Source organism: Saccoglossus kowalevskii, chromosome 19 (genome assembly GCF_978046115.1).
Source record: "Saccoglossus kowalevskii chromosome 19, keSacKowa6.1, whole genome shotgun sequence".
NCBI classification, from domain to species: domain Eukaryota; kingdom Metazoa; phylum Hemichordata; class Enteropneusta; family Harrimaniidae; genus Saccoglossus; species Saccoglossus kowalevskii.
Genome location: NC_140659.1, coordinates 11259457 through 11272851, shown reverse-complemented (window position 1 = coordinate 11272851; position 13395 = coordinate 11259457). Strand labels below are relative to the sequence as shown.

Sequence of the window (13395 nt, the reverse complement as noted above, 5' to 3'; positions counted from 1 at the left end):
AGTCTAGATGCTGCTATAAATCACTATATGTTTCCCCTAATACACATGCCAAATGCTGAAAAGTACGACTGTTGTGAGCGATATGACCAATTTAAAAAATAAAAATATGTATCGATGTTGGATGTACACGCTTCACAGGCAGGGGGTTTAAAAGAAAAATCTTTGCACTGTTTCATAACATTTAAAGTACTAGACCTGTTGATTTGATACTTGTCGATTTAACATGTATGACTTGAAAATATGGATATTGTTATTTTCATTTTTTTTTGAGAATTACCAGCCCCATTGTTAAGTTCCATGTTCATATAGTCAGTGTACACAAGTGGGGACGTTGGCATGTGATCTCATTAATATAAATAATAATATAACCAATAACGAAGTGAGACGGGAGTGTCCTGGCAACAACAACTATGTACACAGCGCTTGGAGTATTATATCCACGGTGTTTAAAATATCACGCTCTTGTCATCGATCTCTGGAAACATACAATATGTGATGGAATATGAAATACAAATATTGTTTATAACCAGGATAGATCTGATTGAAGTACAATATTGTGTATATACAAGTAAGAGCACGCTTTCTTTTGTTATTAATTGTAGTTTATTTATGGTCATAAACACAATATTATAACTAAACAAATTATATTGTCTATTTTTTAAACGGAACACCAATTTCTGGCTTTAATTATTCGTCAATACCAATACATGTTACTGGTTTCCCTGCAATAAAAAACAAATATATAAATGGAACGCACTGCAGACAACTACATAATTCATATTACCAAATCCAGCAACACATAATAAGACTCACCATGTTTACGCTCAGTCCTTGAACACACTTTATAATATTTGCCGTTTTCTCTGATCTTTTTAAAAGCGTCATTCCACCATTGACGTACAGGGCTTCCCTTGCGCAGAATCATAACTTGTTCATTGCTACCCCCGTGGACTCCAGAACACTCCAAGCCAGGTCCGACGGCTTTGACTTGATCCTCTATTTCGTTCACGGCAGTATAGGCAACAAATATGGCATCAACCTATTAAATATGCAAACAAATTTGAACGAAAAACGAGCACAAGTAAATTAACATCTTGCGCTTTCTCTTAAATATTATGATGTAAAACTACCTAACTTTAACATGTATTCGGTCTTGTCCATGTGGTAACTATCAATCAATTGATATGGTAAAATGATATACATGACAAAGACACCACTGTTTTGTAAGATCGTATGTGTAACACATACACTTATTTGTAACTGTTACACACAAGCTCGAATCGTCAGTATCAAACACGCTTAGGGTTGAGAGAATCGCTATAAAAACTAAAATACTGGTTTAGAACAGATTGGACGATGATGTGCTAAAAACTGTTCATATATGTACTCATTTACATATATGTCTATATTTATTAGCTATATGTTCGAGACGTTAGTATATTCCAGCAATTATGAATTCCAAAAATTGAAAGAATCTGGACAACCAAACTCATGATCCAAGTCCAGGTTTAGGTATAAATCGGACGAGACATTCATTTGAATATATATAAATACATAAAACACTTATTCGTCTTGTTTTCATAAACAGTTGCATATAGGAATACAGCACAGAGAAATGGAAGAAGTACACATACCTCTTGTTTCTTGAGCATGTCCAGTAACGTGTAAATATCTGCTACATATTTTTTTTGACTTGGCTCCAATTGTTCGATATTTTTAGTTCGACCATCTCGAACAATGCACGCTTCATCAGTAAACCAGCCACTTAGAAAACCTGGATTCAACATTTTATGCAAATAAAATTAGTAAATACACACAATTTGATCTTTGGTTCACTGATGAACACTTAGAGTATGTACACAACATTTCTACTTTGGGGTAATAATAAACCATATTTGAAATAAAATCTTTTCCGATTCAATATTCTTACTATTCCCCAGTTATTATTAAAACAAGGATGAGCAGAAATAATTACTGTTTAATACCTATTCTTTTACCACTGACGTCTGTTGGATCAAAGTCTCCCTTGCTATCATTCAAGACATAGAATTCACTTATAATGTTCAGCTTGGAAAACGGGTCAGTGAAATCAAAGAGTGGGATTCTTGGTAGAGTTTTGTAGTAAACAAAGCAACCATCATACCAGTTGCCCAATAGACCTGTGAACAGGAGCAGAAGACTAAAGTAACATGAAGGGTAATATCTGTATTACGCACATGCAGAAGAATATTATTCACACCAATGATTATTCAACACAGCAAACACAATTTCATATGTTTATTGTTCTGCAAGTAAACCAACAACATTATTGCACCAAGATAAGCTATGTTCGATTACACATCTCTTCTCATACCTTGACCTGCTCTTGGACGCCCACCATCGCTCTGCGTGTAACAATTATTGTAGTCATCGTACATGATTGCACATTCCTTGCCAGCTTCTTTGCACACTACAAATAATCAACAATGTGGATTTATATAGTTTAAATGGTCGATTATATAAGCTAAAAGCTTCATGTTTTCAAATCATATTTTTAATCAAAAATGTTAATATGCTGAAGTCAACTGTATTAAATATATTTAATTAGTGTAATCACTTGATGGTATTAGCACTGTTATTTAACAATAACAATACTTTACAGAACACTTGTGTGCTACTACTTCATCTAAACACTCAACTCAAATTGATTTTAATGCAAGTTTATAGATTAGTGATTATTCAACCAGCACCTTCATTCATCAGATCAACCAGAAATCCCTGGATGTTTCCTTCTTTGTCACTGTGTGGATAAAATAATTAGTGGTAAGGCAATATCCGTTTCAAAATTGGACTTCTTGTGAAAGTTATTTAAAATATGCATTTACTTTGACTACCCAATACATACACAAACTTGCACTGCATTTGCATACATGTTTCAACTTACATATACTCATATTCTCCTTCCGGTGTGAGACTTGTTGAGAACAGCCATGTTCTGTTATATTCAGGTTTGGCTACAGTTGGCACTTGCTTAACAGGCTGGTAGTAGAAATCTGACTGAGAAAAGAAAACAAATATATTCATAAATGTCTACATGACATTGTTAATTAAATATAGCTAGAACTATCTTAATTCGGTGTCACGTGCCTGATTGTTGATCATAACATAGTTATTTACCACTGTACAGTAATCGAAAAACTGGATATAATAAATTAAATATTTGACCTCAACTGCTGACATGACACTGTCAAAGTGTGTAATACATCCACTAAAATTGTATTTTATTACTTGTGTGGATAGAGAAAGTATCGAGTGTCTAATATCTGATTGTCATTTATTTGACATATTTAATCACTTTATAAGTAAATATGGGGATAAATATATCGAACTTTACGCATGCTATACTGGGACACGTAAATACATTCGCGTGTGGTTAATTAATTTTGGGGAAGCAACTACAAGATATCATCCTTCATATCATACATACCAGTATGTCAGGTACATATTCCGTCAAAGCACTAGAAACTGAACCAAAAAATAAAAAAAAGTGGTAATGGTTGATAAATATTTTGGGGTCTGACATAAAAGGTAGGCAAATAAGTACAATTTACGGGTTGAACACGCACTAGTATAATAATAGAGGGCGTGTCCTGTGTCTGCCTGCCATTCATTTAATACTTTGAAATGCAGTCATTCCAAAGATTTGTCATCAATAGACATTCTCACTGATGTTTTAACATATTAGATGACAAGTGGTTATTTTTTCTTCTATGTGACTTCTTCTATTTCTTAATTATAACATGTTTCAGTCACAATATTTATTAAAGTACGCTAGTAGGATTGATGATTCTTTTGAATTGTATCTCACTAAGTTCATTTCGAAATGAAATATTCAAAACTTAGAATATGTTTTTCTTAATATATATTTTGCTCTATAAATTACCGTTGTGACTGTATGTTAAATATTTTAAAATTATCACTTGGTGAACTTACTATGTGATTCAAAATATGCCAATCAAATAGAGTCTGAAGTACATGATGGTTCAAAATATATTTTTGTAGGAGCATAGAAACAGCGAGTTAAAATTTATCTGTGAATCATAAACTTTCTAAAAGTTTCTAAGCATGCTACTGTAACAACGTATACATTATCTGAAAAAAATGGCAGTGAATATGATGTACCAGTGTTTGTCTTAAAAATATCCTGACGGCAAATTCGGTATAGTATTTTATTTAATATTCGAACTATTGAAAACACAATTTCCCACTCTCCTAGTCACGCGAAATGCATAGAATGTTCGTAACGATGTATGCTAGACAATCTTTTTCAGATTTCATTTATCTGCCCTTGGTTGTTATCTACGATTAAATATCAACATGAACGCTACTCAAAATCTCTGTCGTTTGACCTATGATTGGACTTTTGACCGGAGAATTTTTAAAACTGATATTATCTTAGCAGTTCGACCTTTTATTTGAGACTATATAACTATTATATAGAATATGTATGCTGAATTGAATGTTAATATGACCATCTCAGTGTGTCTACAGTGTCATATTGACCACAGGTAGGCTAAAGATTCTTACAACAAACATGGAAGACAACAGTCATGACCACAATAACGCTGCTTGCCATATATTGATTTAAAAAAGTGACACACTCACCTAATGCAATGCCTAGAATAAGTATTGCTGCTCCAGACATAGTGGATAGTTCTATTGAGCGACGAATGAGCCGATATAGTACGTGACCGACACTGGCTTGCCGTGTATACTTCAACACTGCAGTCACGTATATGTTGTTCGTCTCCTTGTGACGGTGTTATCAGCACTGATACTAATCACAATAGATAAACCATCATCTGATGTCCATAGGTCACAACGCACGCTGTGAGACAACTGCGCATGTCTTAAAACAACATTTATCTTGTAGTTATCTTACTGTACCATACTCATCTCTGCAGTAATGGCGTTATTTGGTGGAAGAGACAATTTATTGTAAAATCTGTAAACAATTCCCAGTTGAATTGTTTGGATTAATTTCGTTATAGTGCTTTTGTGTGATGCAATGTCAAGCATAAGAGTATACCTTACTGTTTGTGGGAGAAATAACATAATTATTAATAATGACGCATGTATTATACGTAGTACTAATAAATAAATTCTAATTATTTCCATAAAATTAATAACTCGTATACATAATATATTTAATATGTGTATGTAATCTAGCGACCATCTTGAATTTTCGAGGTGAATGTCCCGGCAAAGCATTCCACTACTACCTTGAAGTATTTCAGTATGTGATTCTGCCCTCACAGTTTGGAATCAGTTTATCAACAGCAAAGCAGGTTGCTTCTTTCGTAGACACGCTCGGCCAGGCTATCGGGCTGCGTAGAGTGGAAGCTGGTTTGGCTTGCATGACAGTGACGATATCGATACATCATACAACTCATACATATCCAGACCAAAGCTATTCAAGCTATACTTAATTTCGAGTCTGATGTGAAGTGGTAAGCCATTCGGTTAGTATGCTTCAACTATCTTGCAACCACCGGGAATTGTGTTGTCAACACTGTTTAGTATCATGGAGGAGCAGGTATCATACCCATAACCTCATGATGTCAACATATATTCTGCATGTAGCGCATTTAAATTTGAAAGTCCTTGCCAATATTGTCACGATTACAACCCAATATGCACTTCTCTCTTAGGCAGTTGTTCATTTACATGTTGACTTATCAAATATTATATGTGGTGGCAACGGAATCCGATGTTTTCTTTAATATGAGAGCTTTTCTTTACAAGCTCTTTCTCTGACATAAATAATCCTATTTTTCTCGAAGGTGCTTAGTATCTTGAACTGTTCCTTTATTCTCTCACATTTTAATGAATCTGAATATAGATGCTGTCAACTTTCTCCGTTTAAAGAAATTCTTGTAATCAATGCCCTTCTGTATCTATTGGCACAGTTTTCATCTTTTTCTTGTCTCTGTCAATTTCACTGACATCCGCTTTAGGAACAGACTTACAGTTTTAATTTAATCAATACTAAGTGCGTCACTATGGCTACATCATTATGCATGCCTAGAATATGCATGTTAATATATATATCCTTCACCGCCAGATGTCACAACCTCCTTAAAATGGTCAGAGTTGCCTGGTGAAAAATTTAATTTCAATTTAAGAAATCTGTTAACATGCTTATTTTCAGGAATAAGAATTGGATGATATATATTTTTGAAATTTCACCTGATATTGAAACTGTATTCCGGTGAAAGTACACCAAACAAATCATTGAGAAGATGATGATGGACCCTTCTCCCAGTACTATGACCATTATATTGAATGCAGCTATAATACTATAATAATACAAGTTTATATAGCGCCTAGTATCCATAGCAGTGATGCTCAATGACGCTTAGTTCCACAGATAGGCTTGATGGAACAGGTAAGATTTGAGTTTGGTTTTGAACATTTGGTGCATAACAGATGTCATTTGGTAATTGATTCCATAAAGATGGCGAGGAATGGGCGAATGACCGGTCACCATAATTATTGAGATGAGTCCGAGGTACGACAAGTGTATGTTTCTTACTTGAGCGAAGGGTTCTCTGGTTTTGACTTTTGTGAATAAGGTCCGATATGTAGGGTGGTGTCAAACCATGCAGTGACTTGTACGTTTGTAGTAAAATTTTGAAGTGTATCCTATAGTGAACTGGCAGCCAATGTAATTTACGATCAAATGTTTTAGTACGTGTAATTAGACGGGCAGCACAGTTTTGAGCCCTCTGAAGCAGGTGTATCTGTGACTTTGGTAAGCCATAGAGTAAGGCATTGCCGTAATTCAGTTTAGCGGTTATAATAGAGTGAATGAGTTTAAGACAAGTATGCTCAGATAGATGTTGTCGAATGAGTCCTATGCATCTGATATGCATGTATATGCTCTGGCATGTACTGATGATGTTGCGAGCTGCTTTAACCGGTTTAACGAGTGTTGATCCAATGTTGATACCATGCAAGGGGTTTGGAGATTAGCAATATCTCTGTTTTACCATCATTTAGCTGTAGTTTCTTGTTAACCGTCCAAGCATTGATGTTAGATAGGCAATTTCCAATTTGGGATGTGGTAGCTGAAATGTTATCCTCAGTGAAAGAACGGTAAAGTTAATTGTCATCAGAGTATTGGTGAAAATGAAGATTGTGGTGACGAATAATTTGACCAAGTGATGAGATGTAAATTGAGAATAACAGGGGACCGTGATCCTTGGGGAACTCCATAATGAAGCGTTGTTTCTTTAGATGAATGACCATTAATGACAATTGACTGATGTCTGTTCGTGAGATATGAAGATAGGCATTGCCAGGTGAGATCACATATGCCCAAGAAGGATGTCACGGTCGATCGTGTCAAAGGCAGCAGACAGGTCTAGGAGGACAAGGGTAACATATTGTCCTGAATCAATACACATTGATATGTCATTGTGGACCTTGATGAGTGCTGTCTCGTTGCTGTAAAATTTCCTGTCTGCAGACTGGAGAGGTTCCAGAAGAGAGTTCCCAGCGAGGTAGTCATTTAGTCTCCTAGCTGCTTCTGGTTATAACCGCTTCATATTCCGAGTTTGTTTTGTCTCTCTTCCATGCATGCCTGGGTCAACATTGCCATCTCCTCTGCTTAGCAGTAGTCCTAATTTGCTCTCAATTTAGCAACAATGATAATTTCTGATCATGGTGTACTTATTCTTAATGTTATAATTGGCAATGCCATCTCATGTTTTAGGTGACTGGCACAAAACTTCCTCATGTAACTGGATAAAAAAATATATGATGGAAGGACTGAACATTTTCTGTAGAACACGTTCTACTTCGTTTATTGTGGACTTTTTACCTCTCTTAAAGCAGCTAAAGCAAAACATGACTTTCCTTGGCCTTTTTCAGACATTTAGCCACTGTCATCTCTTCTATCTTGGTAAATGATCTGTCCAATGGTCATTGAATTCACAGCACAACATTCCCTTCGCGAGTCTTCATGTGCATCGTATTGTGAAACCAGATTAAAGATGACCGCCCACTGTCATTGTTTCAGGGTTTCTATAGTGTGTGTCATTGTCAAAAAGTCCGTTCAGTGCTTATATAAACTGATTCTCCAAAGGGACACTCGGCACTTTTGGGTTTTTTGGGTTCTTTAGTAAACCAAATAAAGAACTAAATAGCATCCACAGTCAATTCACACTCTCACGACACCAGTGATAGAGTATATAGAACAATACAACGTAATTATAACTCTCCATACTTATCAATAAATAAATAATCAAACTTTGGTGAACAAGATAATTCAATACTATTAATGACAACAAATATATTAATATGCTCGAGCAATTATAGAAATCATTTACTACAATAAATAAAAAATATGCTGGTGCAAAAAATGAATAAGGCGGTCGTTGGAAGTAAATTCTCCTACCTATACACAAGTTCCGTATGGTTATTATGCATACAGTTACTCACAATGACATGGACGAAGCATGTGGTCGCGAATTCCATTGGTGAAGACACAAGCAATCCACAAGGAAAATATCCGACAATATAATTACGGTCCAGTTTTTACTTTGTAACCGCCCTCCTTGTGTAGTGACTTTCAGGTACCGTGCTGGTTCAATTCATACTCAGGACAGCTTGCTAGCTCAGTTTCATGTCAGTTGGAGCACATGGCTGGAAACATGAAGAACAGCTCACAAGGAATTCACTACATCGCGACAAATAAAGGAATACACTACATTTAAATTTCCCGGCACATTTATAGCTGGACATTCCATTCTAGTCTCAGGGGTGCAACTATTAGAATGATGACCAGTTTCCCATTCGATGCAGTCCAGTGAGGTAGTAAATAAACCAATGTAGTGCTGTTCGAAATTACAATGTCTGATTTGATTTGTCTGTGAGTGAACAAATGCTATTCAGAGTTGCATTTTATTGACTTCCCCTCAGTTTACCCTACACTTGACCGCCATAATGGGAAACATATTCGAGACTCCCTAGCTAGACCACATTGTTTGGAGTTAAGCATGTGCAAACCCATTAAATTAACATTAAATCACATGAATATACAGACACTCTGTAACAGTCATCATTATTAACATAGTTAACGAATAGTAATCACTTGATTGCTTGCTTAAAGGTGGGCATTTCTGGATATGAGTGCATACGCGAGTATACATCCAGTGAGATATTACTTTAACCTGTTGACTGTGCCAACAATCGTTGAAAGATGGAAATAAAGAAAAAATATAGTTAATTGTGTGTTACATCGGAAGATTGTAGGTCGGCTTTCATTACACGCTGTGCTTATGCTGGTGAGGTTCTTTTCTGATTCCAGTAAGGATGTGATTCGACATTGTGTGAATCATTCAAGTTTGTAATTTGCCCGTATATGCGCACTTGTCACATGTGTTAAATAAATAAACAATAAATACCCACAGGTAGAATGAACAATCACAAAGTCCTGTTAACGAACATGTAGAAATAATAAATCCTATTTTTCCACATTTACTGTCGTCGAAATCAAGTTTCCTGGGCCCGATTATATATGCAAGTGTGCTTTTCTATTGCGTTCATGATCAGATGTCAAATATTAGCATTATTTAAATACCAGGCCGGGTATTGTATATTAACACAAACGTTTATGCCATCACATAAATGGCTGAAGACATTTTCACGCTTTTGTTCTCACATAGAGAAGGATGTTACACTGACCGAGTTTTGCTGTGCTAAGAGGGAATGACAAAGTTTGGGTTCAAACTCAAATCTCACACAATAAACGATTTTACAGACACGCTGCTCATTGTGGCTTTTGGTCACTTTCATTTTATTTTTGGTATGCAAATGGTATGAGAACAAAAACGCATAATCCGAGATTTTTATGTTCATGCACATTCACATATTGAGTAACATTTCGTAAATATTCAGGAGATTTATAAGACACATTCTATTCGAAAATAGAAGCATGGGTATATTACCCATTCTGAATATAACATAAGGTTTGTACGCAACACTTATGACAAGTATTGAAACGCTCTCCCGTTTTCTCTCATAGAAAGTAGTATGGTATCTGTGGAGAAAGAAACTAAATGCCAGAAATACTAACAAACCTACAGGATACAGTTGCAATACTGAAAACAAGTATGCCAAGTGATGCAAGCATCTTGGATATATGTAAGCAGACAGTTCCACAGCTTTGCCCCACAAAACACTTCAGTACAGGCGTTGTGGAGTGGTTTTTTCCCTGTTATTATCAGCGCTGATACATATACACGTGTGATATTAAGACGTATGATATTAAGGCATGTGAAATAATATGTTCAGTGTTACAAAATCAAATCTACTGTTTAATATCTATCATGGGTATCAGATTACTAAAAAAATACGGTAATTATGCACCGACTAATTAGCTCAACTTGATTCTAAAACTAAATTAAAACTTAAAAGTAATGTGAATTAAGTAATGTCTGCTTTTGCTATCAAAATTTAGTTTCCTCCAAATTATTATAATGGTGATGCCATGGAGAAATCGGATTATGGGTGGAATATAATATACGATTTACTGCCAATTAGTTATGTTAAACATTAATGAAGGAAGGTGGAAGTGCGCTGGCAGCAACAGGCAAGTACACAGCGCTTGGGATATCTTATCTACAGTGTTTATAATACCATACTCTTGTCATCGACCGCTGAAACATACAATATATGATGGCAAATGAAATACAAGTATTGTTTTTAACCGGGATGCGATTTTTGTTAAGTACAATATTGTGTATATACAAGTAGGAACACGTTTTTCTGTTTCAATAATTGTAGTTTATTTATGGTCACGTATACAATATTAAAACTAAACAAATTACATTGTTTTTTTTTTAAACGGAATATCAATTCCTGGCTTTAATTACTCGTCAATACCGATACATGTTACTGGTTTCCCTGCAATTAAAACAAATAATATGTAAATGGAACGCACCACAGACAACTATCAGCTACATAATCTATATTACCAAATACAACAACACATAATAAGACTCACCGTGTTTACGCTCAATCATTGAACACATTTTATAATATTTGCCGTTTTCTCTGATCCTCTTAAATGCGTCATTCCACCATTTGCGTACAGGGCTTCCCTTGCGCAGAAGCATAATTTGTTCACTGCTACTCCCTTGGACTCCTGTGCACTCCAAGCCAGGTCCGACGGCTTTGACTTGGTCCTCTATTTCGTTCACAGCAGTATACGCAACAAATATGGCATCAACCTATTAAATATGCGAAAGAATTAGAACGAATAACGAGCATAAGTAAATTTACATCTTGCACTTACTCTATATATTACGATGTAAAACTATCTAAACTGTCAAATGTATCCGGACTTGTTGGCATGTGCCAGCCACCAAATACCAATCAAATGGTCAACATCTGTCGAAGGACACTGATCGATGCCTTGTAGCTCGAATTGTCAGTATTAACCACGCCAAGTAGTTAAGTAAAGTATTTCGCTATAACAATTAAATGGGGCAATACTGTCCTAAAAACTGTTCATATGTACTAATTTACATATATGTGTATAATTATAAGTTATATGTTCGAGACGTTAGTATATTCCAGCAATTATGATAATGCTTGAATTGAATATTGAAAGAAAATAGGACAACCAAACTCATGGACCAAGTACAGGTTTAGATTCAGGTATTAATTGGATGAGACATATTATTTTTTGCAGACATATAAATAGATAAACAATTATTCACCGTGCTTTTATAAGCAGCCTGTTAATATAAGTACAACACAGATAATAAGAACAAGTGCACACACCTCTTGTTTCTTGAGCATGTCCAGTAACGTGTAAATATCTGCTACATATATTTTATGACTTGGCTCCAATTGTTCCATATTTTTGGTTCGACCATCACGAACAATGCAGGCTTCATCAGTAGACCAGCCACTTAGGAAACCTAGATTCAACATTCCATGCAGATAAAATAAATACCCCCTATTTATGTTTTGTGAATTTTCATTATTAGATACGCTGCATTGGGTTGACCTGCACAATTTTTACTTTGGGCTTATGCAATAAACCATATTATTTGGATTACAATATTTTTCGATTCATTACTCCTACTATGCCCTGATTATTCATGAAATACAGATTGACTGAGAAATAATTACTGTTTAATACCTATTCTTTTTCCACTGACGTCACTTGGATCAAAGTCTCCCTCGCTATCAATCAAGACATAGAATTCACTTATAACATTCAGTTTGGAAAACGGGTCAGTGAAATCAAAAAGTGGGATCCTTGGTGTAGTTTTGTAGTAAACAAAACAACCATCGTACCAGTTGCCCAATAGACCTGTGAGCAGGAGCAGAAGACTAAATTAACATGAAGGGTAATATCTTTATCACGCAAAAGTAGAATAATATTATTCGCACCGATGATAGAATGATTATTCGACATAACAAACATGAATTCCTATGTTTATTTTTCTGTGAACCAACAAAAAGCAGGAGAAGCTATGTTCGTTTACAGCGTGTTTTTTTTCAATGTTGGTCTTGTCAAATAATGATATAATATCATACGCGAGTAAATTTATGTAATCCATTCAAAATGAATTATACCTTGACCCGCCTTTGGACGTCCACTACCGCTCTGCGTGTAACAGTTATTGTAGTCATCGTACATGATTGCACACTCCTTGCCAGCTTCTTTGCACACTACGAATAGTCAACAATGTGGAATTATTTAGTTTAAATGGTGAAATATTTAAGATGTCAAAGCTATATGTTTTCAAATAATAATATTTTTTTAATCTGCTATTTTTTTTAAATATTATTGATTAGTTTAATTTCATCATGATATTACCTCTTTTATTCGGAAAAAAAAAACAATACTTCACCCAATACTTCCTGCGTTACTACCTTATCTGAACACTACACTCAAAAATGAATTTTAATATGGTTTGGAAAATGAATACTTCGAGGTGTATTATGAGTATACGACTATAATGAATATACAAATGGATATCTCTATTTGTTGTAGTAAAACTATGTTTATAATAGTAATTATTCAACCAGTACCTTCATTCATTAGATCAACCAGAAATCCCTGGATGTTTCCTTCTTCATCTCTGCGTGGATAAAATATTTTAAGTGGGACAATAACTGTTTTGAAATAAGACATCTTTTTCACGCTGTTTAATATGTGCATTTACTTTCGACTACCCAGTACCTACAGCAACTTTGCATACAACATGTTAACATACTTCAACTTACGTATACTCATATTCTCCTTCCGGTGTGAGACTTGTTGAGAACAGCCATGTTCTGTTATATTCAGGTTTGGCTACAGTTGGAACTTGCTTAACAGGCTGGTAATAG

The 13395-nt window shown here is 35.1% G+C and overlaps 2 protein-coding genes across 2 annotated transcripts; both read right to left on the bottom strand.

Moving 5' to 3' along the window:
• Positions 1–580: 580 nt before the first annotated feature.
• LOC100368717 (uncharacterized) lies at positions 581–4684 on the bottom strand. The gene is made up of 9 exons (XM_002733133.4): positions 4645–4684; positions 3467–3504; positions 2924–3036; positions 2730–2779; positions 2354–2449; positions 1986–2159; positions 1635–1774; positions 814–1039; positions 581–722 (listed from the first exon to the last, which is right to left on the bottom strand). The coding sequence occupies exons 1-9, from the start codon at positions 4682–4684 to the stop codon at positions 688–690; spliced, it is 912 nt and encodes a 303-aa protein (XP_002733179.1). The 3' UTR covers positions 581–687.
• Positions 4685–10807: 6123 nt separating this feature from the next.
• On the bottom strand, positions 10808–12726 carry LOC100368875 (uncharacterized). Its single transcript, XM_002733134.4, has 5 exons — positions 12637–12726; positions 12197–12370; positions 11833–11972; positions 11051–11276; positions 10808–10950 (listed from the first exon to the last, which is right to left on the bottom strand). Exons 1-5 carry the CDS (start codon positions 12698–12700, stop codon positions 10916–10918), a joined length of 639 nt encoding a protein of 212 aa, XP_002733180.2. The 5' UTR covers positions 12701–12726; the 3' UTR covers positions 10808–10915.
• Positions 12727–13395: the final 669 nt, after the last annotated feature.

Excerpts from the sequence above, each read along its gene's own strand:
- LOC100368717 (XM_002733133.4), bottom strand. The coding sequence starts at position 4,684 with ATGTCTGGAGCAGCAATACTTATTCTAGGCATTGCATTAG. Across the intron at positions 2,780-2,923 it reads GAAGGAGAATATGAGTATAT|TGACAAAGAAGGAAACATCC; the intron begins GTAAGTTGAAAC and ends TTATCCACACAG. Across the intron at positions 1,775-1,985 it reads CGTCAGTGGTAAAAGAATAG|GTTTTCTAAGTGGCTGGTTT; the intron begins GTATTAAACAGT and ends TGTTGAATCCAG.
- LOC100368875 (XM_002733134.4), bottom strand. The coding sequence starts at position 12,700 with ATGTACGATGACTACAATAACTGTTACACGCAGAGCGGTAGTGGACGT. Across the intron at positions 12,371-12,636 it reads ACGTCCAAAGGCGGGTCAAG|GTCTATTGGGCAACTGGTAC; the intron begins GTATAATTCATT and ends TCCTGCTCACAG. Across the intron at positions 10,951-11,050 it reads AATGATTGAGCGTAAACACG|GGAAACCAGTAACATGTATC; the intron begins GTGAGTCTTATT and ends TTTTAATTGCAG.